This window comes from Melospiza georgiana, chromosome 3 (genome assembly GCF_028018845.1).
Source record: "Melospiza georgiana isolate bMelGeo1 chromosome 3, bMelGeo1.pri, whole genome shotgun sequence".
Taxonomy (NCBI): Eukaryota; Metazoa; Chordata; class Aves; order Passeriformes; family Passerellidae; genus Melospiza; species Melospiza georgiana.
This window is the reverse complement of record NC_080432.1, coordinates 41,367,112-41,393,927: the sequence shown is the minus strand read 5'-3', so window position 1 is coordinate 41,393,927 and position 26,816 is coordinate 41,367,112. Positions and strand designations below refer to the sequence as shown.

The following is a 26,816-nucleotide window of genomic DNA, read 5'->3' as shown; positions in this document are numbered from 1 at the left end:
GCATATGATTTTTCAGTTACTCAGAGGCACAAACTACATGACTTTATGCATTATTCATGTCACTATGTGAATCACAAGACTGTCATATACCCTTCACACTGACACTAACATGTAAGATAGCCCACTGTGAACCTCATGGCCCCAAACATCCACGTCCCTTTCCTGGTGCTAATAAAGGTTTTACATCCACTAGATTGTTTCGTTCCTTATCCTTTGGAAAAATTATTGGTGGTAAAATTTTAACAGGTCATCCTCTGTTCATTCAAGTTTAGACTGTTTTTATCTCAGCTGGCCATGCATATGAATTGGGAAATTATAAGACTGGTTCTTATTCTACTAGTCTGGACAGCAAGCCTAGTGCAAGACATGTACAAAACAGTGATGCCCAGGAACACTACTGGATTCCCACTGTCCCTCCTGTTTACAATGGCCATAGTGACTGTAGGCAGCATAAGAAGTGTCAAGAATTGCTGTGTAATCTACCTGCTGATCCAAACCCAGAAAAGGAGGTGGAAGTTAACAGGCAGTATCCAGGTTATCCAATGTATTAGTGTTATTTACCTTATTTCTGACTTAGAGCTGTCATGCAAAGCTTGGATTAATCTTACTTAGGGAAAATTAAACTCACATCTCCAACTAATTTGCCTAATTTTCCTGAATATTCCTGTGTAGGCTTGCCTTTAGTCACAGTTCCTTCCCGGTTTTGCTGCGTGAGTAAATAGTTATGTTTCCTTTCCCATTTTGAGCTGTAGCCCAATGTACAACCATCAGGTTACATAGAAGCTTGGTAAGTTGATGTGTCAGCTAAGCTGTGGTAACTGTTCAAATGAAGCCTCTTAGCAACTCCAGAAGTGAACTAATCCAATCACACTTAATTTGTTATGTTTGCATAAACGTTATCAGTCTTGAGCTCCACATTTTGATCCAGACACACTTTTTTAAAGGGCTCTCAATTGCTTGAGGAAATAGCTTGAAAAGACATGTAGATGTGGCACTTAGGTAGGTGGTTTAGGGGGGGACTTGGCACTGCTAGGTTAATGGTTGGACACAGTGATCTTAAAGGTCTTTTCCAACCTATGATTTTATAGTAAAAGTGATGGGTAAGTCATAGTAGGAAAGGAGAACTTTAACCTTCTAATATACTGTGTGTTCAGGACAATATAAAACTAGGTTGATCAGCTGGCTGATTAAATTATGCTTGAGGAAAAGATATAAAGTTTTCTGAGGATAGTTTAGCAGTCTTAACAAAAAATATGAAAACAAGCCAAATCTTTATTTCTTCCTCTGCAACATAAGAGCAAAAGCATAGGCTAAGGAAAACTAGCATGGAAAAAAATGCCATTTCACTGTGTACTCATCACTGCAGATGCAACTTGGAATCAAGATTTGTGGTAAAATTACAAGATTAACAGAAATATTTCTGCTTATACTGAAGACAAGTCCTTTTCCTGATTGAGAGCATAATGACTCACTTGGTGTCCTGAGGAGGCAAACCTTTCCCTCATAGGACCAGAGGAAATGGCCTCAAGTTATACCGGGGAGACTTGGATTGAATATTAGAAAAAAATTCTTCACTAAAAGGGTTGTCAAGCACTGGAATAGGATGCACAGGGAAGCAGCTGAGCTACCAACCCTAGAGGTAGTGAAAAGACACGTAGATGTGGCACTTTTAGGTTTAGTGGTAGACTTGGCACTGCTGGGTTAATGGTTGGACTCCATAATCTTAAAGGTCTTTTGCAACCTTAATAATTTTATAGTAAAAGTACTGGGTAATTTGTAGTGGAAAAGGAGACCTTTAACCTTCTAATACGCTGCATGCTTAGGAATTTAAAACTAGATAGCTCAGCTGGCTGATCGAAATATGGCTATCACACTGCTAATTTAAGCATCTGATTCTGCTGCTTTTAGGCACCAAATTCTACTCTGCCTGCAATAAACAGAAGTGCAATAAAGTGTGAATAAAATCTTGGAAAAAAAAGAAAAATGTAGGAAAAAAAATCCACAATTAACAGTGACAAGTCAAAGGTTTCTTTTATGGCTGAAAAGGCAGAACAAAGAGGACAATTCAGAGCAGAAATATGTACCTTCACTGTTGACAATTATTGAAGCAGTTCCAGTAGCAGCATCTGTAGTTTGACCTACAAATGCTAAGAAAGGGAAAAGTTAGAGCATGCACTAGTTCAATACATTACTTTCAACCAATAGCATGTGACACAGTTTAATTGAATTAAATCTAAAATGAACCCATAACCTCCAGCAATTTAAAAATGCTAATTACTCTTTCATGTGCAACAATGCCAGAGAAGCTAACAACAACAAAAAGTGTTAATTTACACCCACAAAACGAAATACGAGTCCAACATTCTTTAATTTGGCTACATCTCTGCATTAGAGAAAGCATGTTATTTATACAGCCTTCTCAAGCACTCTGCTCCTACTTGGAAATATTTCTTTTATCCAATGAAACAATAGAGTCAAGGCTAAAGAAAAACAAAAATACTAAAACAACCCAGCATCTCATTTTGTGTAGATTTGCATTTCAGCAGCAATATTAACTAATGCTATAAAGGCAGTAGTGGGGTTACATTGTATCCTCTTTGGATTATTATTCAGAAAAATTAATACCATGCTGGCAGCACTGTCTGTTAGAAAGATTGTTCCATGTTTCCTACTATAAGAACCTGTTTTCAACTGACAGCAAATTTGTCAAATACCAACCAATGATAGGAAATTGGTAGTAGAAACCAGTAGCACTGTAGCAGAAAACTGATAAAAAGTTGAGGATTTCTTTTTTCTTCTCCAAAAACTGTATTTGAGAAAAATCTACTATTCCATTTGAGACAAATTCTGGGGACCTTTTGTTTAAGGAGCTCTGGTGTTCTAACATTGTAGAATATGGATTTAATGCTGGGCTAAAGTGGGCTTCTTTCTCAAGATGTGCCTTTGTGGCCAGTTTAACAATCTGCTGCAATTTGAAGAAGGCAGAAAAAACACCTTACATCATGCTCATCTGGTTTTGCTGAAGTCTTGCGGGTACTTGCCCTGGAGGTACCCTTGTCTAGCGCAGTTACCAGGGTCAGAGCGGGACTTCCCTTGCAATTACAGCTTCTTTTCACCATGAATTCTGTCTCTGCACACTGGAGCTGAAAGCAGAGAATGTGTGTCTTCTGTGCTCTCAGGGCTCTTGCAGCATGAGCAGCAATTTGCCCACTTCAAATGTGGGAAAAGGAACAACAGATCAATAAAGATCTAAATGGTCTGAGCAGCACTGGCAGCTGGTTTGTTGTGGAAGACAAGAACACAGGGAAAGAGGAAAATTACAAAACAGATTGGAATTGAAAAGAAAAGGGGTGTGCTGATATGCTGGGAAACAGAAGAGCAACATGAAGACATACAACAAGGACCCAAGTTTTGAGAGCTGGCAGAACTGGCATTACCCCAAGGATTTTTATCCAGTACCCAGTATCCTTATGTACAACAACAGGGATATGCTAGAAAATTATTAAACCAGGACAAAAAGCCCATGACTGAAATAAGACCATCTTGAGAAAAAACCTCTGAGTACACTGAATCACCCTTGCCTCCAGGTCTTGGAATACAAGCTAGGATCCTGGATCAACCTCGCCAGCAGTATATCTTATTTTTCTCCAGGGCTGATCAATGGAGGAGGTGACAATCAAACACAATTCTGAGATATTTTCAACTCAATCAGCAGAAATTGGGACCTTGGACCTAAACATTCCAGCCCTTCAACTGATCTTAGGTATCAATGAACTGCAATATGATGGAATTTCTGAATACTTTCCCTACACTTTTCATTTGTTGCAATAAAGACTATTTAGAAATTTAAGTTAAGATTGCAAGATCAATAATTTCAATCAGAAAACATTAGGGTTCTTTGTGGCATATATGCATTTTTCTTAAGTGCTATGCATTATAATTGCTTCATTTACACCATCAAAGACACAAGGTAGGCATGCTTTGGGGATATTCAGAACTGTACACTAACAGACACTGGTTTCATGGCATCCTTGCTTGGTTTCTTGCCTAATTTGAAAGACACATAATGAATAAACCTATATATACATTTGTGAAATATTTAGATGCTACACTGATAAGCATATTAAAAAAGCCCACAAAATACTGATAGTTTTGTCTTTAAGGCAGGACTTGAATAATGCAATAGATTAAGCTTGTGGCTGCACATTAAACAGAAGAGATAAACAGAATATTGAATTGCCACTTAGTGATTACATCTGTCTATCCTTGTCCACCCCAAAGGAGACAAGGGTGGTGTAGACAAAAAAGTGATCATATAGTTAAGCAGAGCACAGTAGAGAGGGAATTGGTTTTACAAAGGTAAAAGATAATAGAATATTGTGGATGCCTCATTTTCCATTTTTCTGAAAACCTTTTAACATTGATTTTTGTGTGTATGTGTGCTAACATCAGCTGCATGGGTCGGTTCACAAAGCAAAGGTGAAATGTACTGCATTTACCATTGAATTTCCACTCCATCCCTCCTCTGACAATGTGAAGTTGAGAATGAGTAATCAAAATGAATTTTTAAATTTCTCACTAGGCATTATTATAATTAATGCCAGACTAAACAATTGCATAATAGCAAGCTATCTTCAGGTGACTTGCAATGATGCAATCATCTGAGATTTAGCAATAACACTACATTTTATTTTTAGTGGTACAGCTGATTTCAGGAGTCCCCATATTCTCTCTCATATTCATTCATTCTTGCCAGCTGCATCAAAACAGTTATTCATAGTTCTGAATGGTAAAACATATCTAATAAGGTAAAACAATAATAAATCCTTCACCACCAGTTTTTGACGTTCAAAAATAATACAAAATAAAGTAAAATTTTACCTGTAGAAATACCATTCTTCTTCAAATTAGCAACATAATCATTGCCAAAGGAATCACTCCCAACCTGTACAAAAGATAAAATAATGGGTTTTCTTTACAGAAAGGTGAGAGGATAAATAGACTATCTTTAGACAACCAAATGCTCTACTGTAATTTAAATACAACACTTTTATTCTTGAGAAGCCCTTTGCATTATTAATCAACAAAAAATAAATAAGAAATAATGGTAAAAATGCATTAATAGTATTAGCAAACAATAAGAACAGTGTTCTGCAGTTTTCTCCTTCTCTATTACAAATATCCATGTTGCAATATTCAAGTTTCATCCTTTTACAAACCCTGTGCTTCTCTGACACTGAAACTTTGAACTGAAAGCATTGACATTAATTCTGGTGTCTTTCTGAATTGCAGTTTGTATTTTGAATTTTTTACCTCAAGTTTCCTTGGTGGAAAAATATCAAACTGTGTCTATGGGACAGAAAGCGATGATAAATGCAGCATTACTAATTTCTGCAATTTTCAGTACTAAGTGTACTGTTTAGAAATTCAACATTTTTGTTTGCATTATCCAGCAACAGCAGATCAAGTTGAGTTAAGGAGTCAAGCTATGGTCTATTGTTTTTTTTAATAGCAACTTAAAAAGCTTGTAATTTCAGTTCCATTAATCTTTTTAGCTGAAAACAATTCTGCTTGCTGTTTATTCAAAGTAATATAAATTCCTTTTTGTTACATTACACAAGCTGAACAAAGGAGATGAGGTACATGGAGAGAAAAAAATAGTTTAATTTGCTTAATACCATGCAAGCATTTAAAATATATTTATAAAGCCAACAAAGCTTTTGAGTCACCACTCAGCCTGTCTTCAGCATGCATAGCATGTGTTCCCCATTCCAAGAGTGAGTTGTGTATCTGAGCAGTGTCAAAGACTAACCAATGCTACAGAAAGTATTTTTGCAAGAGATGAAAAGAAGTAGAAGCCAAATCAATGTCCTGGTTGTGGGTCTAGAGGAGTCCTAACCAATTATCCATCTTCTCATAAAACAGCACTTCATAGCTAATGGTGTACTTCAGTTACTACCAGCACAAAGCAGTTGCCTCTACTGGCTGTTGTTAAAAATTTGTCTATTTATGAGTTCAGTCCTTCAAAAAGCTGAGAAGGCCCGAGTACCAGCTAGTGATCACAAGAATCTAACCCTTTGAGTCAGAATTCTGAAATTTAAAGTGTCACAGATGGATGATCCTTCTCCTCACGTATTTGATTGCATAACCATGATTTGAAATGTCCATTTCCTACAACATCTATAAGGGTTTTTTCTAAAGCATTATTAAGGATAGTCCCAGTCTTGCAGCAAAGGAGGACAGTAATTAAGGTCAGAATAGTTTAACCAGATGGAACATTGGTCTAGTACACGGGAAAAAACCCCAAACAACCCAACATTTTCTTGGGTCACTGTGTTAGTCATTGTTTTCATATTAGAGTATATTTGTACTTCTGGCTACTCCCAGTTTGCCAGACAGGGCGGGTTGTCAGAAGCTGCCTCTTCTGACTGCTTTAGGCTGGATGACTGCAGCCATCTGCAATTTAAATCTGAGCTGTGCTCACCTCTACACCCTAACAACTGTGCTCTGATGGTATCACCTTCTCCCTCCCTTGCTACTATGATTCTTCTACAACAAATCTCACAATCTGTTTAGTCAATTCAGCAACAAAATATTTCATAACCCCCTTCCAGAAGCTCAACTGAAACTTCCTTCCTTCAGCTCTGGATCCGGCATGACTGACAGACAGACATCCCTTACTGTTCAACTGTCAAAGCAGCTGAGATCAGCCATGGTACTTTTGCTCACAGAAAGACATCTCAGTGCTGGAGGGAAGCCCTCCAAGGGGTGTCCATGGAGGTCACTTTCCTCTGGAGACTTTTTCCATGTTAGTTCATCAGTATCCAACCCAGTTAATCCTAGTGCATTTGAAGGACTTTATTTTTCCATTCAGGCTTTACCCCCAAGGAAGACAAGAGTATTGGGCATTAGACTCAGTTTAGATTAAAGGCATATTTACTGACCATGTCAAATTATATAACATTGTTTTAAATAATTTCTGCTTTTGCACAGACTCTCCTAGATGGAGTACTGGATAAATAGAAAAATAGATGTCTCAGTCTGCAGACCACAGAACACTGTTAAGAGCTTAAATAGCATTTCTTCTTTCTTGAATTCTTAACAAAAAAAGCCATTTGTACAAGGATTATTGTCACACAGTTTACATATCAGAATAAGTGGAATCCCATCAGTATTTTTCAGTCTGGGTTTTCCCTGCTTATGATCATGTTTTCCACATGAAGCTAGGGAGCTAGCTGACATCATAGCAACTAGAATTCTAGCAGCTTAAGAATCAAACTCATCTGTACCTGAAAATTACTTTCAACAAAATGCATGTACCTCTTGATAATTTTTATTTATTTTATATGTTGTTTTTTTATTTCAAGTGTTTACTATTTTTTGTCATTAGGGAATTAAGCAGGTACTAAAGACAAGCATAAGACAGTAATACAAAAGGAAAAAAACAATTGAAGATACCCATCATACTCTGCCCTGCATCTGAGATACAGCTATATTCATACAATGAAGTGAAAATTTAGCCTATAGCACTTTAACTTAAAACTTGGTTTATGGATCATTTAAAAGACTACACAACATGGTAATACAACACTTTCTGTTTCTAGATAGGAAACAAATGCAGCCATGGCTTAAGCAGAGTTTATTATATGCAATATCAGCAATGTCCAGTGAAGATCATCCCAAATTGTCTGTCAGAAGTAAAGGATGTTTTTCAGCACATACAATGTCTTTCAGACCAATGTCCCTTCACCATCTTATTCCAGGATGCCAAACAGATTTTTTTGGGAATAGTCATGACAAAAAGAAAGAAAATAGTTAGGGGAGTTTGAAATTATTTTTTCAGTACAGCAACAGTGTTCTTGCATGAACCTGAGCAATTAATTTATTTGCTTAGATCATTTAGTACCCTGAAAGGAATGCTTTACATTTCTCTGTAACTATTCCATCAGTACATTGTTTTACAGGACAGAGCACATTGACTGCTACTGTGACACACATTGGTAACTCAGAGTAACAGTGGCCACTTGCAGACACATCCTGCAGGAAACAGAACACTGTTTGCATTTCCAGTACTGAAACTCAATATTTTAACATTTTTTACAATGTTTACATTAAATGCCACAGCACTCTGTGGCATCTCTAGTCATAACAGTAAGTCATTATAATTTTCTTTCTCTCAAACCCTCACCAAACACTGACTCTTGCGTTTTAAAGCTCTGAGGTATGAAGAACCTCATTATTGCCAGATTCTTCTTAGTTTATTAAGAAAGAAATTTTATATCTCATTAACCTATGCAGATATAAGACTGTATATGAGACTTCTATGAGATGAGATAGTATTTTGTGAGGCTATAAAGTGCAATTTTTAAAAACTAAATAACAACTTTCAAAATTAAAAAAATAGAAAATGCTAACATTTTCTCCAATGAATACACAACAGAAAGCAAGAGAAAACAAGAGAAAGAGACAGATGGACAGACAGACAGAAAGATGGAAAGACAGAAAGACAGAAAGAAGAATGGGTCTTACTGAAATAACAGAAGTATGTTTTTGAAAAGTACTTAGAAAATATAGTAGCTACTAAATTTTATTACGAATGTGTATGTTTCCATTGCACTGAGCAAAGGGCTAGATCATTTAAAAAAAATAAAGCAAAATTCACACTTGCAATGGAAAAAACCTTTTAACATTTAGCAGGAAATGTTAGAAGGGAATTCACTGACAGTTCATCTTGTACTTGAATCTGATCGTTCTTGAATGCAAAGATGATCAAATATACACAATATGACAGAAGTGCAAACATTGCCAAAAAAAGCCGACCCCACACTGTAGAAGAACTAGTGATAATAACTCACAGAAATGCTTTCAGGTGTAATTTAAATTTATAGCCAACATTGTTTAGTCTAAACGTTGAATTGAAAGAACAGTGAGGAAGGCTTCCTTGAGATGTTTGCAGTACTTCTCAAAAAATCCTTGACAGACAATGATCCAACAAATTTAGCATCCTCCCCAGCTATGGCAAAAAACAAAGTATGTCCAGTCAATTTGAAGTTTCATCTACAGTTAGCACAGGATAGACAATAAAGACTACAGAGAGAAAAAATTTGATCTTAACCGTAGTAATGATCACTCAAAACTTATAATGTTTAATGACAAAAATCAAAGAAAAGCATTGTAAGAATATAGCATCTGCCAAGTTGAATCAGCCCAATGGTCTGTGAGCAAGTCCTTAGAGCTGCAATACATCAGATGTTTCAGAAAAGTAGGCAAAAATATCCCATAGCACACAAAAGTGCTAGAATTTGGATACTATCACCTTATCTTAACCTCAAGTAATGAGATAATGATTCAATCCTCAAAGCACTTTTACATTCCTTCTCAAATTTGTCACTGGCTTGTGAGTGTCTGATTTTTAATCATCTACAAAGTAAATTTCAGAGCGACCATAGCTTCTAGCACCTGAATGCCATCAATGAAGTGCTGATAGCTATAACAGTGGGGAACATAAAGAGGAAGGCCTAATCAAGATTTCTTAAATTTTAAACATGTCTAACTCTTCCCAATTCTCTTTTCCATGGCATATCAACCTAAGTTTTGCAATACTTCTCTACATGCAATTTCTGTCAGATCTGTAGCCAACTAGTCTTTGGTTCTGGCAATGTTCTTAAAAAGCCTCCTCCATGCTTAAATTTATAGCTGAAATAAGAAAAAGAAAAGAGAAATACAGAGAGATTTTTAAAAGCTAAAAACATACCAAAAGCTTTTTGGTAAGTGACCAAAAGGTTTACTGGAATTTGCATGAACATTCAGTTCAGCTGTAATTGAAGAACAAGTCAGTACTTACCTTGCAGATCAGCGAGGTCTTGGCCCCAAGTCGAGCAGACTGGACACACTGGTTGGCTCCTTTCCCACCAAAACCAACAAAAAACTTCTGTCCAAGGATAGTTTCTCCAGCTTTTGGCAATCGCGTAGTAAGGCTATTCCAATTTAAAGCAATATTTACATACATTAGTGGTTGAAGATAACAAACATCTTCAATATAAGAGTTACTCCACATCCCACTAGCTTAAGTTTATTCCTTATGTGCCACACAGTCAAGTTTCTTGTCCCCTCAAGAGAGGGACTGCATTTCTTTTGTTCATGTTTCATGTTTCTACAGAAGATGCACCTTATCCCCAACTGGGATTCTTAATACAGATAAACCATAAATCTATAAGTCTCACTGTTCATGGGGTTTTTTTACTGTAAAATTAGGCTCAAGTTTACATATAGTTCATTTAGTTCCATTACATGTAATTATACCTTCTTAAACTATCCTTAAGTAATTTTTCACTCTGTTGGTGTTCACACCCCTAAGAATTGTAATCATTACCAAAACCTGCCTCTCCTCTGCTGTCATGCAGGCATACTGTACATTTTTAACATTTTTCTTTTTTAAGTTTTTCTCTTTACAACTTCTCAGCATTTTGTTTTTTCCTTGAATGCAGTCCAATCACATTTACATCCTTCTGCAGATGGGTGCCCAGAACCAGATGCACTAATACCAGCCGAAAGCCATCAGGAGTGTATTCTGGTTTCATTTCCATTTTGGAAAAAAACAAAACAAAACTGCAGTTCTGTTAACCCTACCAGATGCTTTGCTATCTCAAACAAAAGTTGAAAAGAGTAAAAGATGCCACTGAGACTGTGGGATAGAATTTCTCAGAATGCAAAGACTACATGACTTCTGTAATTTTTATTAAAATACGTAACCCAAAGATGCATTTTCAACACTCAGACAACCAAAATTTCTGCCTTCTCAAGGCATGCATTCCAGATACCAGGCCTAAAAATGTAATTTTAAAATCTCTTATGCTACAAACAACTTCACAACATGTGGAAAGGGAAGGCATTCCATGGTGTACTAAGAACCTACTCAGTCAAGAACAGTTACCTCAGACAGTTTCCAAAGTCTGCAGGATAGAAAGGAAGCATGGAGAATGGGAGTCTAAAAGAATTCAGAAGAATCCACCCTAATGATGAAGAGATTAAATTCAGCTCTGTTTGTCAATTTATAACATCATTTTACCAATAAATCTCACAGCAGCTTCAAAATTCAAAAACTGAATTCTGGGCTCCTCAGGACTAGAGGGACATGGAGCCCCTGGAGCGGGTCCAGCCGAGGGTAACAAAGATGATCAAGGGACTGGAGCATCTCATGTATGAGGAAAGGCTGAGGGAGCTGGGCCTGGTCAGCTGTGACAGAGAGATGCCAGAGAGGGAACCTCATCAAAGTCTGTCAGTATCTGAAGGGAGGGTGCCAGGAGGATGGAGCCAGGCTCTGCTCAGTGCTGCTGAGCAATAGGACAGGAGGTGATGGGCAGAAACTGATGCCCAGAAAGTTCCCACTTGAACATGAGGAAGAACTTCTTTACTGCGTGGGTGACTGAGCCCAGAAAGTCTCCCTCACTGGAGATATTCAAGAAGTGCTTGGATGCAACGTGCCACACGCTCTAGGATGACTCTGCCTGAGCAGGGAGCTTGGAACAGATGTGGATCACTGTAGTCCCTTCTAACTTCAACTATTCTATGACTCTTTGAAAATTGCCAGCCTTCCAATTCAGAATAAAAGGTTAGATATTACAAGAAATTATTCACTGTGGGGGTGGTGAGACACTGGAACAAGTTGTCCAGGGAGATTCTGGATGCCTCACCCCTGGCAGTGTTCAAGGCCAGGTTGGATAAGGCCTAGGTCTAATGGGAAGTGTGCCTGATTATGGCAGAAGAGGTTGTGACTGGATGATCTTTAAAGTTCCTTTCAACCCTGAATGTTCTATGATTCTGTGCTTCTGCATAAGGCAATCACTACAGATTGTTTTTTGAAAGGATATGAAGAATGTATATATTACTTTTTGAGCTTATGCTGCACCTTCTGGGGCATATGGGTGTTTGCAGAATCTTACAGAACTAATGACAGAGCACAGTCTAATTTACTGAAAATTCTTGGGAAAAAGCAAACATTTTTTTTCTCCCTCTAATATTCAATTTCTTCAGTCCAAAGGTTTAGGATCAGTAGAAAGTCAAGAAAACCTAAAATGAAACCACCAAAATCAAACAAGACCCAAACTCCCAGAAATTAAGATTTTGGCTTTGAAGGAGTTGTTACAGGTATCAGTAGTTATAGTTTCCAGAGAGATGCAGGTAGAGATGCAGCCACACTAACAGAGACACTCACTAACACAGCATGCCAGATTTTAGGATAGCATACACAGTCACCAGGTTTCTTTTGTGTGGGTGGCCACAGATAAACCCCCGAAGAGTCACACATACAGCTCACAGCACTCATTTCCAGAGATTCAGAGCCAGGAACATTTTGTTGCAAAATGTTTAAACCATTTCCAATAAAAACACAAAAGCTTTTTAAAAATACACTTATTACCTTGTGTGTGTGTATATATATATATATATATATATATATATATATCTGGAAATGATTGCTAAGCTCCTAACACCTAATACAATCCTAATACAGTGAAGTTAAAACTGCCCACAGCAGCATCCAGGAAATTGTTTCCATCAATGAGTAACTCTACATTCTCAGGGACAAAGTTGCAATAATAAAGAGTATCGATAAATAGAAATAAATAAACAATATTCCTTAATGGCAACGTCTGTAATTTATCACCATTTTCACCACTGGAAGCCAAAGTAGAGACAGTTGTGGACCACAGAATGAAGGCCACAAGACTCAGCTGAGGAAGCTCCTCTTCAGTTACTGCCAGGGTACAGCGCATACACCTCTAAAATTAGGCAGCATTCAGTAAGGAAGGATTTTCACCCAGCCTTGGTAATAAGAACCAATAGCAGCTCTTGTACAGTTCCTTTCATCCACACATCTCACTACACCTTAAAAAGCAGAACAACATAATTATTCCTGTTTCGTAGGTATGGGACTTAGTCAATGCATTTTGCCTTTTCATGGGTCAGTCAAGAAGCCAGGGGCAAAACCAAAAAGAGAGATCAGCTTAATCCACCAGCTCACACTGTCTTCTCATTTAAATTCTGCAGTATGAAAATGGCATCAATTCTCAATTAAATTTTCTTCCTTAGGTTATTTTTTTAAAGAGATTATAGCTTATTCTAAATAGAATTTGCTTCCATAAACAGTCAATATATTTTAAAGCAAAGATTATAAATTTTCATTTCAGCACACATCTCCTAATAGCACTACTCAGAGCTCATATTCAAGTATGTTCAACCGTAAATATTGCTGTTTTAACAGTGGCTACACTATGACTTGATTATTCTTTCTTTTATGTTGGCATCAACATGCAAGTCCAGTGGAAGCATCATAATTTCACTGGTGAAAAACAGGCTTGGTGAGATGAGAATTTTGGTCTCAGTGTTTCAAGTAGCATGGCATAACAGCTGCCTGTGGGGTTCAAACAGCTTGTGGAAGACAGGGAAATGACCTTTTTTATTGCTCTGATGGAAAGGTACAAGGCAAAGGGCAAAGGATCAAGTGCAAGTGTGATTTATAACAGTTCAATTTTCAAAATAAGCCAAAACAGACCAGGCAAGAACATGTAGCAACTTCCTGCAGATCCCTACAAACAAACCTTCACCATGTTTCATTTTAGGTATGATTGCCAATCATTCCAGACCAAATCTCTATTCCAGAAGCCCATTCTTATTTTCCATATGAAACAAATTTGGATATACACTAATCTATATATCTCATCTGATATCTATACTGATCTATATAGGCAGTTTTAGCTTACACTGAAACCAGTACTCCTGAAACAGGTTTCTTTGCTAATATAATGGTATTCTCTCATCATTTAATTCTGCAACTATTCTAACTTTTGATTCACATCAGACAATTTTAATGAGCATTTCAGGCTTCTTTTATGAGCAGGCAGTGATGACTAATCTGTATGATTAAGAAACCCTATAAATTCTTGGCTTATTCATGGTGTCACAAAGAATACCCAAAATAGCCTAAAAGTGATGAAACAGCTAATGTTACTCCAAAACTAGGCTAAATAAGTTAATTAGAAAAAATGTCACATGAGCATTCAGAATTGTTACATAAAATGTTTTGCAAAGCCATTTACAACTTCTGACGTGATTTGAAAACATTGACCTGAAAAACCCAATATAAGTTACTATTCAACAGACTCCTCCTTGCTTACATGACAAATTCTGCTCACCATTGATAGCCTAAATGGTGCAAAGGATACTGAGCTCTTATGTCTTATGAACAATCAGAAACTGAACTTGAAAACTCACAATACATTCTAAGTAAAATAAAATCACTGCATGTTTTGCAAATTGTGCATGGTACAACTTAATCATATTTATAGAGGAAAGTTCAGACTGAAATATCTTGAATTACTTTGGACATTACAAGCAAGGAATATCCTCACTCATAATTTCAACCGAGTTTTTACAAAACAATATTTAAATGTAAAGCACACAGGAATGCTGCCCACATTTGTTTGAGACTAATGAAGAATCTTAGGTACACTTATGTTTCAGAGGTTTGGGATGAATAAAGGCACAGACATGAGTATTCTACCACTGCACTAACTTCAACCCTCCCTTCCAGCATGTCCACGAGTTCCCATAGAGGCTAGAGCTGATAAGCATTTGTATTTAAGGACAGACATCCCTTTGGAGGGATGGCATTAAAACCAGAAGAGAACCTTATACTACAGTGTTGAAGCACTGAATCAGAGGTGAAAGCACAATGTTCTGAGTCATTAGTGCACCTTTCCCGATATTCTGGGTTTTCTCAAAAAGTTCCCCTCTAAGCATATGACTAAATCACATACAGAGATAGAAAGTATGAAAAAGGGGAAAGGGAGAGATACATATTATGCAGAATTTGCATAAATTAATCCTGAAATGAATCATAGTTTGCTTCTGATTCTTGACACCTGACCACCGTTTGTTCATTGTTTTCAACACATGAAAACTAAAAAGATGTATTATTATTGTCAGCTTAAACTGATGTGAAGCCATGCCCGCTTCTCACAGCATTTCCCCACTATTTCTCTAGCACTGCTTTTATTGCTTTTATTTACAGAGCTTCCTAATTCAAAACATTTTTGTTCAAAGGGTCATTTTCATTTGGACCAGAGCATTCATCCAACTCATTATCCAGCAGCCAAGGTGGGTCAGTGAAGGGAGGAGCAGGAGATTCTCTGCTGGCAGCGGTACAGCCAGACTGCCCTGAGCCAAAGCTGGGACTTGCACTTGATACTACTTTGTGTTGAAAACACTTAATGCTCTGTTGCTAAGGTTTGCCTAAGTAGCACAGTATACTTAGCTCATTAGATATATGGAAAAGCAGAGAGTATCAGTACATTGCAGAGAATGGCATGCATGAGAAAGGAAAATAGCAAAGCACGTGAATATTTTTCTCTAAAAAAGTCCCAACAATATTCTCATCAGGCAACTCAGAGGGGAAGAGAATTTCTACATTAAATATCACCAAAAATGCTTAAAATTACTGTTATTTAAATAGTATCAAAAGAAACATTCAGATTTCCTAAATTCCTGAAGAGAGGTGAAGATGAGCAGGGGTAGGAAAATAGCAGCAGAAATACTGAATTTAAAACTGACTTAATAAAAAGCAATATAATGTAAGGCTCTAGAATTTAGCTTTGATTCTGTTCTCTTTGAATCACTGAACAAAACTTGCTTTCTCCACTCCTGGGAATTCCCTAGAATGGGGAAAATCCCAGTGAGATTAGAGTAGGTATAACTAGCCACTGTCTAGTACATACAATTTACTGGCCTTTCATGATTCTCACAACTGAACAAATACAAAGGAGAGAACAGTTCTTGCCTCTAATATAACACAACATTGTGGTGAAAAAGTCTCAGACCTCGTTTGGATCTGGCTTAACATTTTGGTTTAGCCTTGATCTGTTTTGTCTAGGTTCATTTTGAAGATTTGAACATGTGCTGTGGGAAAGTATCCATAACATGGAGACAAAAAGACCACACTCTTTTCAAAATCTGATATTCTTGACTCATTTATGTTTTCACCCCTTTTAATCATCCATTAAAATATCTTACTGGGAGGTAGAAAACTTCCAAGATTTCTAAAGAGATTACCTCAGGAATTCAGTTAACTAGACCTTGGTTTAAGCATGGGGCAATCTGGTTCTAGGTTTGTAGACATCCTTCAGACCTTCAATGACTGACAAAACCCTAAAAATCATAGCAAATCTCTATTATTTTCCTTTTATGCTACTCAACACAACAAGATTTTCTTTTAAAAAAAACTCAAAACTTTTCAGACAATTCAAACACTTGCCTATTGCTCGGACTTTTGATGGTCTGAGTTCTCTCTGCAGCCCACAGTGCTGAACACTATGGAAGCACAACCCAAGCTGGTCTCAGGCACAATAACTGACACTTACAGAGGAGTCCCTCTGCAGCACAGTGAGATGCAAAAGCTTTGCACCATCATCCATTCAGAGGGACTTTTTAAAATCAGTTTGATTGTACATTAAAGAACATTCATCATCACAACACAAACAAGTGAATGATAAACTGGTGCAAAGCTGCAGGAATCTTTTCAATGAGTTTTGCCATCAGGGAAAATATGTATTCTATGAAACAGAAATATATATAAACAACAGATAAATATATAAACTGTTTATATAAGCACATTAATAGATATATAGATATATATAAATAGACAAACTGGTTTGTAGATCTCATTACTGAGTGGGTAAACAGCTGAAGTGGTGTAACTGTAGAAAATCTCTAGCAAGGGAGAAAATGAAATGAATGGCTGTTACTACACGTAGGATGGCCACAAGAGTGATATCTTCTTATATGTACAATCACAGCTTCAATTGAAAAGGAACAAACTTGTAACATATAAAATGAGAACAGCTGTCCACAGTTCTTCAAGAGCTTCAATGAATAATTTTGTTGACCCTCTGTGCAGAATCAGATTTTACCCTCCTAGATATTAAAAGCTGAAGCAAATAGAAAGGCATTCAGATGAATGCCCTGAAGCATTTATGGTAGTACACTGTACTGCATTTCAGTGAAATTATGGTATTACTAATACATCAATTTCCTAAATTATGTTATGAATATAAAAACTTCAATACAAAGAAATTATTTTTTTGACTAATTACCAGAAAGCTTTCTCATGGAACAACAAACCTGTAACATTTCCTCACATCACTAGCATTCAAATCTGGGGAAAAGGTGGAACAACATTGATGGGTTCATAATGTGTGGAATGTTTAATTCTGAATCTGAAGCTCCAAAGAGACGTAAAAACTCAAATAAATCTATCTTCGGATATTTAAGTCTCAGCAAACATTCCATCATTCTTACCAAACATCTGTTTTGTATTTAAGAAAGATTGTGGAAATTTTCAGAATTGCTACTCTCTAGCTTTATTTGCCTCCCACGTTGTTCCTCATTGATGTCTCTCGATTACATTATTTTTGGAATGGCAGTTACATAATTATTTTCAATGCAATCTGACAGTAATGTTAGAATAGACTGTCTCTGAAACAGGCTGTGCTCACCCAGAACTGAAGCAGGCTGCCTACAGTTCCTGTGCTGAACAGAACATTGTATCATGATGAAATACCAGTGCTGAAGCAGAAAAAAACAATACAAAACAAAACAACCTTTGCAACCCAAGCAAACAGTGATCTTTACCTACCCAAGGACAGATTAAGATAAACAAGACATGCAAACATTAATTTTTTTTCTATACCTCTTAAAAAAAGAATTTATCAGACCGCAGTGAACAAAGTAGAAATAATATGGTTGGCTGGACAGGCCACATGGTCCTTGTTCTTGTCATCATGATTTTCTATATACTGGTAAATCAACAAAGTAATCTGTACTGATTTTTTTATTCTGATACTTTACTGATATCTGATACTGATAAAGTATGATACACTTTACTATCATACAGAAAACAGGGCACTTACCATACAAAATCTTTCTGTCAGTCTTTTTCAGGTTAAAAATAAGAAGAAGCCCCTCATACCATTAAGCATCAGCATTTTGCACACAAGCATACTGTGTTTTATAAACTATAGTATCACAAGCAACACCAGAGATGTGTTTTCAGAGTACACAGTCATCAAGACAAAGTACAGTGTGGTTCAAGTAGTTATAATTTTCTTCAATAAGATGTTCTAAAAGCTTATAGCCAGGACAGTAATTTTGAGAAATATATGATATTTTTTATCAAGTTTGTATGTGCAGTGCTTCCTGCTGAATCCATATGGGTCATGAATGAAAAGTATAACCAAAATGAGACATTGTTTACATACATTTATTCAATGTATCATAAATAATGAATGCAATAAATATATTTACATAGATGTATATTTATTATATGGGAATAGAATAGAATAGAATAGAATAGAATAGAATAGAATAGAATAGAATAGAATAGAATAGAATAGAATAGTTCAGTTGGAAGGGACCTACAACCATCATCGAGTTTTACTGCTCAGCCACTTCAGGATAAATTTTTAGTCAAGTTTTTACTTTGAAACTATCTTACTGTTTATTCACTGATAAAAGAAAGTGTTCTCTGAAGTTCCATCTAATTATAAAGGCACCAACTAAAATCTGGGATTACAGTAAAATTAAGGCTTGCAGGGCAAAGATAAGAATGTGCAGGGTGTGTGGGGAGTGTGTGTGGCTTCACTGGCCAAGTCAACTCTGCTGTGACAGGTAGGAATCCCACCTAGCTAAGTCCCTTTATCTTTTTCACAATTTAAGCTCTTTTGGGAGAGGTAGATCCCTAAATACCAGAAGGAAAAGTGTAATTCTGTATAAAGCTAGCTTCTAATGCCTACCAATAGACAACTCCTGTGTCACCATTTAAGCACAGAATTTAGTGAGCAACACAGAATAAAAACTGAAGAAAAATTTGCACATTTTTGCTGTTTCTGTATGGAGTAGTATGAGTTCCAGCAAAATCACCAGTTACTTTTTTTTTCCAAATGGGCATTTTTCACTTGGTCCTTTCTGGGAAAAAGAAAAATTAAAATGAATTTTTAAAATTATTGAATAATTCTAACAGGATCAGACAATTAGAAGGAATGAATATTCAGTCTCATTGCTGCTGAGAACATAAAAAATGCCAGTTTTCCCATGAGTCTTGAACTTGATCTGCTTATCCTTTATTTTCAGCTCTGACCAATGCTTTTTCTATGTGCTGTTTATACTATCAAGGCTTATACATTTTGTATAAACAGGGATCTGAAAGAACACAAGAAATATAGCAAGTGATGGATGGAATAAATTGACGAAAGAGAGTTATGATACTTTACACATGTAAAAGTTTTTTTTGAAAGGTGAGAGGGAAAGAGCAATACAGAAGAGAAGTGCACTGTAAGAACACGATGTACAAGGACACCAAGAAGAGGTGAAAACAAATTAGGGAAAATTTCACGGTTCAACAATGACATGCTATTGATGTCACACAGGAGAAAAAGGAGGAAAAAAGGACTAAATTCAGAAATGGAAAGAAGAAAGAATAAAATACAGAAGAGAGCACATTGATATATTTGGGAACATTACCACCTTCTTATTTTATAATTAGTTGTCACAAAGATCAACGTGTTCTACAAAGCTGTACCCACTTTGGCAACATACTAGTGAAAAGTAATTTTGTATTTTCTTCTGGCTGGAAGTATATGATACAAGGATCCTCAAGGGAACGTGGATGTCAGCATCAAATAACTTACTGCAGCTTGATATAGGAGCTAACAACTGGAGCCATATAAAACAAGCAAACAAAACCTTACTGGTAAGTTCCTATGGAAAGAACAGCTCAGACAGCTCCTAGAGGCAACATAATATATATGGCTGCCCAGAGTGTTTTTACACAAATTTGTTACCATCGACTCTGTATGATTTTTATTGCAGGTTTTGATTTGTGCCAGCAGCTCTTTACTGTCAGGAGTACTAAAATTCACCCAAAGATACTTAAGTCTAGAAATGCATCTAGGAAAATGGTTATTTCCTTTAACAGTACAGCCAGCAAGTAATTCATTAACAGGACAGAATGGAATATTAATCACACCATTCTGTGTCTCACTAAGGGGGAGAAAATATAATATTCTCAGTGTTGAGTGTTAAAATCTAGCGCCAAACACCTGGCCATTGTGACAAATATTTTCAAAGGAATTCCTTTAGACAACTTCCCATTTGACTGTTGTGAATCTTGCATGTCAGACACCTCCAGACTGAAAAGGCAAGAGACATTTTATTTTAAATAGTCAAAACCAGTTTGCAGTAATAGTAGGATAATAACCAAACCATTAAAAATTCTGTGGAAGTTATATGGAAAAAGTATTTATTGGGGCTAGAAAGTATAGATACTTTCATAATGTGTATCATGGGATATAGCAGAAGCCCAAGGAATACCCTGCAGTACTGACACTGCTATTGGTGCTTTGCATGCTATTTACTTGGAGCTGCTTAGCTGCTAACACCCTACAGAGAGCAAAAGGCAATAGCTGTGCTCTCTCTAACATGGGATGTTACAATGTGAAGCAACAGCCGTATGTTACAAAGCACTACTGAGATAAAATGACATCTGTACGTAGCACAAATTAACAAAAACCCCGTCTTACCGTGATATTGGACAACTGGCAAATAAGCTTTCATCACAACATTCTTTTCCCTGATCACAACCATTTTACTTCCTGGCATTTCACTTTATTTCAACAGAGGTATCAAATCTGGGTTTTCCACAGACAGATGAAGCCTCCGAAGGAATGCAGAATGATGGGGAAGACGCATGGCCAGGAGGTTGCTGTAACATCACCTGACTGTATAGGCAGCAAATAAGAGCCAGGTCTGTTATGGCATTAGTAATTTTAGCCTCCAAAAAATACATACAATAATTTTGTCTATCCTTTTATTCCAGCCTGGTTCCATTTCAGTGAACGACCATGGGACAAGGAATTTCTTTCTGCTGTAGTCACTCATATGGTAACAATTTCAGGAAGAATCCTTTCACATCCTAGACCTTCTGTGTAACTGAACAAGTTTGTGTGTACTTAGGGCACACCATTTTGGCATTTTTTTCCAAATGGTCATACCCAGATCATTGAAAGAGATATTTTAGGAGAGTTCACTTGTGTTAGGTGGGAAAATAGATAGGCTGAAATATGCAGAGAAGTAGTGTGTTTCTGAAATGAACCTACACCACCAAAAATTACTATTAATTTTGTCTCATGTTGCAATACCCAGACTGATGATGTCTATTCTCTACAAACATTCATCTAATGTCTTTTCCCTTTCTTTTCACACTCATTTTCAGGAAAGTCTACTTCCTTGGTTTAAAAATTCTTAAGTATTTGAAGGGATGAAATATATAATATTTTGAGTCCACCACTCTCATCTTGCAACTTTAGCAACTGTTCTAACACTGGACTCTGCATTTTAAATGGATTAATTTTCTTTTGCCATTACGGTGTTGAAACTGGCTTCTCCTGTCACCAGCCCATGAGGAAGCATGTACACCCTCTGGAAGGTTCAACAAAGAGATTCAGCTACTGATAGCTGGCAAAGAGGGCACCCACTAAAAAGATGAAAAGACTGATGATCACACTGTTTTACTTTTGTGGGTAGTGTCTAATAGCTTACTGACCTCCAAAGGTGAAAAACAACATTCTAGTGAAAGCAGAAAATTGTGAATCTTTAAGTCAAACAATTAAGTAGCTGTGAATAACAGAACTGTAAGGAGTGTTACTGGGTTTCAGACAAGTGTTCTTGGCCAGGCGAGAGAACACAAGATGGAGTAGCTGATTTTCTTCTTTCATTAGGAAAATATACCCCAAAAATGTATCACCTGCTAGGATCAAAATGTTTCTAGATTCATTTACTCCATTACCCAAGTGAACTCTCTAGAGGATTAAGCAATAGTTTCCCAGTCTCATATGGACTAAAGCTAAAAGCTTGGTAAATACTAGTTTTATCTCACAAACCATAATTTTTAATTGCTAACACACATAGGAAAGGCATAATCCTCCACTGATGATATCATAGTCTACTGCCATGGAAATGACAGCAATATCATAAACACTGGTTTAAGATGACCTCACTTTCATTGGAAAGAGGGAAATTTCACTAGAATGTGAATGAATTGGGAATAAGCACACAGATACCATTCAGTGAAAACCTCTCTTACTAGCCAGTTAAACTACAGAAGATGGAGACAACAACTACACTTGCAGCTGAACAGAAATAAGGTTCTCCTGGCCAAACACTGTGTTACCACCTATGAACCTTTGAACAGAGAGCCCTCTGAACTCCTGTCAGGGTTCCCCTTTGTAAGTTCACCACACCACAGAGTCAAATCCCTGCCCTGACAGGCATACAGTTTAACCACAAGAACATGAACAAAGTATGGCTATGAGAACCCAGTGTAGGACCTCAGAGCAACGCTGTAGCTGGAATGCTTCCTAGAATGAGTAAGTACTTCAGAAGTGGGAGGAATAGAACTCCACAGTCTCTTGAAGCACACAAAATAACATGAAGTCAGACGTAAATGCAGAAGTACGATCCCAGTGTGGCAAGTGCTAAGCATCTTGGCATCAGCTCAGGAAAATACATATATTTAACCTTCAGCTCTGAAGTACTCGAAGAGGAGTCAAACAACTCAAGGATTGGAAGCTGAAATTTGTGTGTAAACTTTGTTTTGCCATGAATTAGGAACGTTGAGTACTGTGCTGGACCCCAAGTCGAGAAAAGAAGCTTGAACTGAGAAAAGGGAGTGGAGAAATGTACAAGACGATAATGATCTCACTTAAGAAGAACCTTTTATCTTGAAGGATCTCAAAACAATTTACAAACTTAAGCAGACCAGACACTGCAGCTGGTAGGAAAAGAAGCAGACAGCTGGGAACTCATTCATGGGAAGGAGGAGGTAACAGAGGACCCTCTCGGTGCCATATCTTCCAAAATAGTGCTGCTGGGAGAAGACAGCAGGACTAGAACAGAGCTTGTCCTTGAATTCTGCCATGCAGCTGTGCGATAAAATTGCAGAAAGCAAGCAGATAGGCAGAGCTGACAGAAAGAGATGCAGAAAAGCAAGGGGCCTTTGGACAACCGGGGACATGTCACTGTTAGGACTCTAGTTTCCCTGCTTTTTATCTCAATTTCAACTCTTTAGGTAGACTCTTCACACTTGCTGTAGTAAAAACTTTGGTCGTTCCTATACTTTTTGCCCCTTTTAATACTTTACTCCAATTCTCTTTACTTATTCCTACCTTTTTACAAAGCAAACTGCCCTTCTTTCTGTCCTCAAATTGCAAAATGTTTTCCCAATGCATAGTAGGGTAAATAGTGCTGTTCTTGGTGACTGGGATTCATGCAGTACAGGCTCGACTGTAGTACCACATGGGGCATTTTTTAGTTTAAAAGAGCTACTAAATACATACTATTAAAACTCAACAAGATAAACGAGTCTGAAAAACAAGAGGCATATAAGTTATTGCTAAAATGGAATGCCTCTGGAAGTAAAAACAGTGCCTAATTACAGTACACAGTAGGATAGGACACAAAATGAAGATACCAAATGAAAGGGCAGGGACATTTCAATTAAATAGAATCCAGAAAGCAACATTTTTGTTGTGCTTAACTTAAAAGACATTGTTTGACCACTTTCACATTCATATTTCCCAAGACTTCTAAAACTTCCACATTTCCATTTAGGAAGGGGAGGAAAAAACCCGTTTTCATGGATAAGAGCCAAAGACAAGGGCTGAGCAGGTGTTCTAGCACCACCAGTCCTTCTCAGAGAGGGCCCACAGCATCCTCTGTGGCACAAACAAGAGTTTCTTTCAGAAGGTGCCAGCTGGGATCAATGGCACACTGTCTCTTGCTTGGGGTTCATAACCTTAGTTGCAAATGCAGCCCTTGTAATGAGTTTAAAAAAGCCCCTGGTGGCCTTGCCCTAGTTATTTTGTGTCAATTTAAGAAGCACCCAAGCAGACATTTTCCCTCCTTTTCCCCTCTCCAATATTTTGTCATTTTTTGTTAGAGGAACTTTGTTGGAAACTTTTCAAGTTCTGAGGTGTAACACTGAATACCTTTAACATGCTGGAGTATTTAACTGTCTCACCCTAAAATGAACTATCACACAGATTTTGCTGGAGGACGACAATTTCAGTTTGCAGCAGTGAAAATCTTCTTTTGATATGAACGAGCTTGGATCAGGTCCTGTACCACCAGTGTTTGGGCCAGTAGAGATATTCAAAAGCTGTATATGCACAGATGACAATTTTCTTACTGAATGCCATTACTGAAGATTTCATCAACTTGATTTTATCCCCTCTTTTTTTTGGGGGGGGGGGGGGGGCCCAAGACACAGCTTCTTCCTGCCACACAAGAGAAGGCAAACAGGAGTTTTTCAAAATAGGTTCTCTAAAATCAGAGCAGAAAAACAAAATGCTAAGCCTGTACATCCTGCATTTAAAATGCACCCAAATTTTGCTAGGTCAGAGAAGAAGACAAGGGGCAGACAGCACTGGGTCTGAAATCAAGCCCAGATTTTTCACTATTACATAAATGAAACAATTCACAGATGACACATTCTCTCATGCCTTGATGTCTTTCATTGGATCCAAAGATTAATTTCCTCAACTGGACTAAGCTTGTATTCCTTCACAGTTGTGCTTTCCCATGCTGCTGGCAACGGCAGATTGACTAGAATGAGGAGTGGCTGCTGCAGGGGAAGCATTACAGATAAAAACAAAAACACAAATGAAATGGATTTGAAGGATTCTAGAACACTTCACTGCTAGAAGAAACTGAAGAGCACAAAAAATATCAAAACAAGGCAAAACCATTAAAAGTTGGTGACACAGATGAGAAATGGTGGAAAGGAGAACATGTGTGAGATCTGGAAACAAAGCAAAGAAGAAAATGAAGTCATATGTGAGATTTCTTCTGATCACTCCAAAGAAACGTAAGAAAATTCCTTTTTCACATTCCCACCAAAAAAAGTATGCAATTATTGTTCCAAATACTGCACTTCTGAAAAAGAAGGTACAGACATAGTTTTGGACCGTGGACATTTCCAATGTGCCAATGAGCCATTTACTTCAGCACTTCAGCAGACAATAATCACCACTAGAGACTTAAAAGGAAGACACAGACTCTCACTAACGAGGTACCTTTGCCATTCGGCCCAAGCAGAGGTTGTGCTCCTAGCAAAGAGGATTTGATGTGTTTGGAATGTTCATACCAATGTGCATTTGTCACCTCTGCCACTGCAGATCAGCAACACACTACTCTGTATGGAGCTCAGTGCTTTCTCTGCCTTGCTGAATGCTTCTGTCAGTTTAGTACTTGCAGTGATTATTAACGGTGGTTGTTACAGCAGGGGCTGGAAGCAGAACTTTTAGTTCTACTCCCTAAAGGGAGTGAACAAACGTGATGAGAGGAAAGAGGTCCACAGAAAACTAAAGACTTGAAATCCTGAAAATTCTAAAAAATGCAGTTTTCCACTATTTGGACTGCGGTGTCATTCTCTTGAGTTAAACTGAAAGACTGTTGTTGTTGTGACTATCCAAAGACTGTTTTTCCATCTTACATTTTGTTCTATGCTTCTGCTGTTTTCAATTGCCATGCCAAAGTTTCCCCTGTTTATTCTAATTGTTTTAGTGTGTCTGACTCTCATTGGCTTATATGTTTAGTCTTGTCCTGATTTAATATGAATTAAAATGCCAATGCCACGACCAGTCTGCAAATATGAGTCACAAGAGAAACTATTTAAATAAAACTGTGGATGGTACCCGTCTGGTTTGATATCTAGATCATACAGAATAATGCTGGTTTTGTTTTCTACTACTATTGCCTGCTATTGCCAATGCAGTGTTGATTGTGATTGTGACCACAAATATGTTTTGCTCCTGGTCCTATTAAGCCAAAAGAGTGTGGTTTACTGCATGTATGTACGTGAGGTTGTTTTGATCATATGAAGTTCACTTTGGAAAACCCGCATTCTGCCACTGCAGCGCTACAGGACAATGAGAGAAGAATTTCTAATGAGAACAGTGTTCTAAAAGCAAACCACTGGGGCCCTTCCTTCTAGAAGAATTTTAAGACACACTACCCTTTCTTCTGAATTTGATTATTTCTCAGAATTACATCTGAGTATCTTGTCTTCAACTAAAGGTCCCTGTCCTTTTCTGTCTTGGTCATTATGTAAGATTCAGCACATTTCAAACTGTACATTTCCATTTCACATAGAGGTTGCACTCATTTAAATCATTAGTTTACTGTACTGAGTAAAACCATTATATGCTAATTCTTTTTTTTCATGGTGAATCTGGCTACCATATGTCCAGTGGTGGCTTCAAGCTTTTCGGTACCTTGCCTCTACAGACCTGGGAATGTTTAACATTTAAGTCTGCCACCACCATTTCAAGTCTGACCCTCTCCAGTCAGAGGGCCAAGGTTGTGTCCTAAAGGGCCAACAGGGTATTTTACCAGTTTGAGTTATAACACAGCATTGTCTAGCTCTGGCAGAGTCTCAATCAATGTTATTACCTTCTAAGAAAGACAGGCTTTAGTGTTGAGTGGTGAATATGCCCATTAAACACAACATACACAAAAATGTGTCCAGCTTCCTCTGTGTAACTCTCACAAATTCATTAAGGTTCCTCCAAATGGGTGATAGGCATTTAACATGATCACTCTTGTCCATGTCTTTTATAAACTGAAACATCAGCACAAATGACAAACTCACAAAACCCCGATACTCCTTCATTCCAGCTGAAATGAACCCTAGCTTTATATCCAGAATA

The 26,816-nt window shown here is 37.4% G+C and overlaps 1 protein-coding gene across 1 annotated transcript in view; it reads right to left on the bottom strand.

Moving 5' to 3' along the window:
• RBKS (ribokinase) overlaps positions 1-26,816 on the bottom strand; it is a 71,250-nt gene that overhangs the window by 41,803 nt on the left and 2,631 nt on the right. The window contains exons 2-4 of the mRNA XM_058021748.1: positions 9,845-9,977; positions 4,882-4,945; positions 2,085-2,147 (exon numbers count right to left, since the gene is read on the bottom strand). Coding sequence (XP_057877731.1) covers positions 2,085-2,147; positions 4,882-4,945; positions 9,845-9,977 — 260 coding nt within the window. The remainder of the gene's footprint in view (positions 1-2,084; positions 2,148-4,881; positions 4,946-9,844; positions 9,978-26,816) is intronic.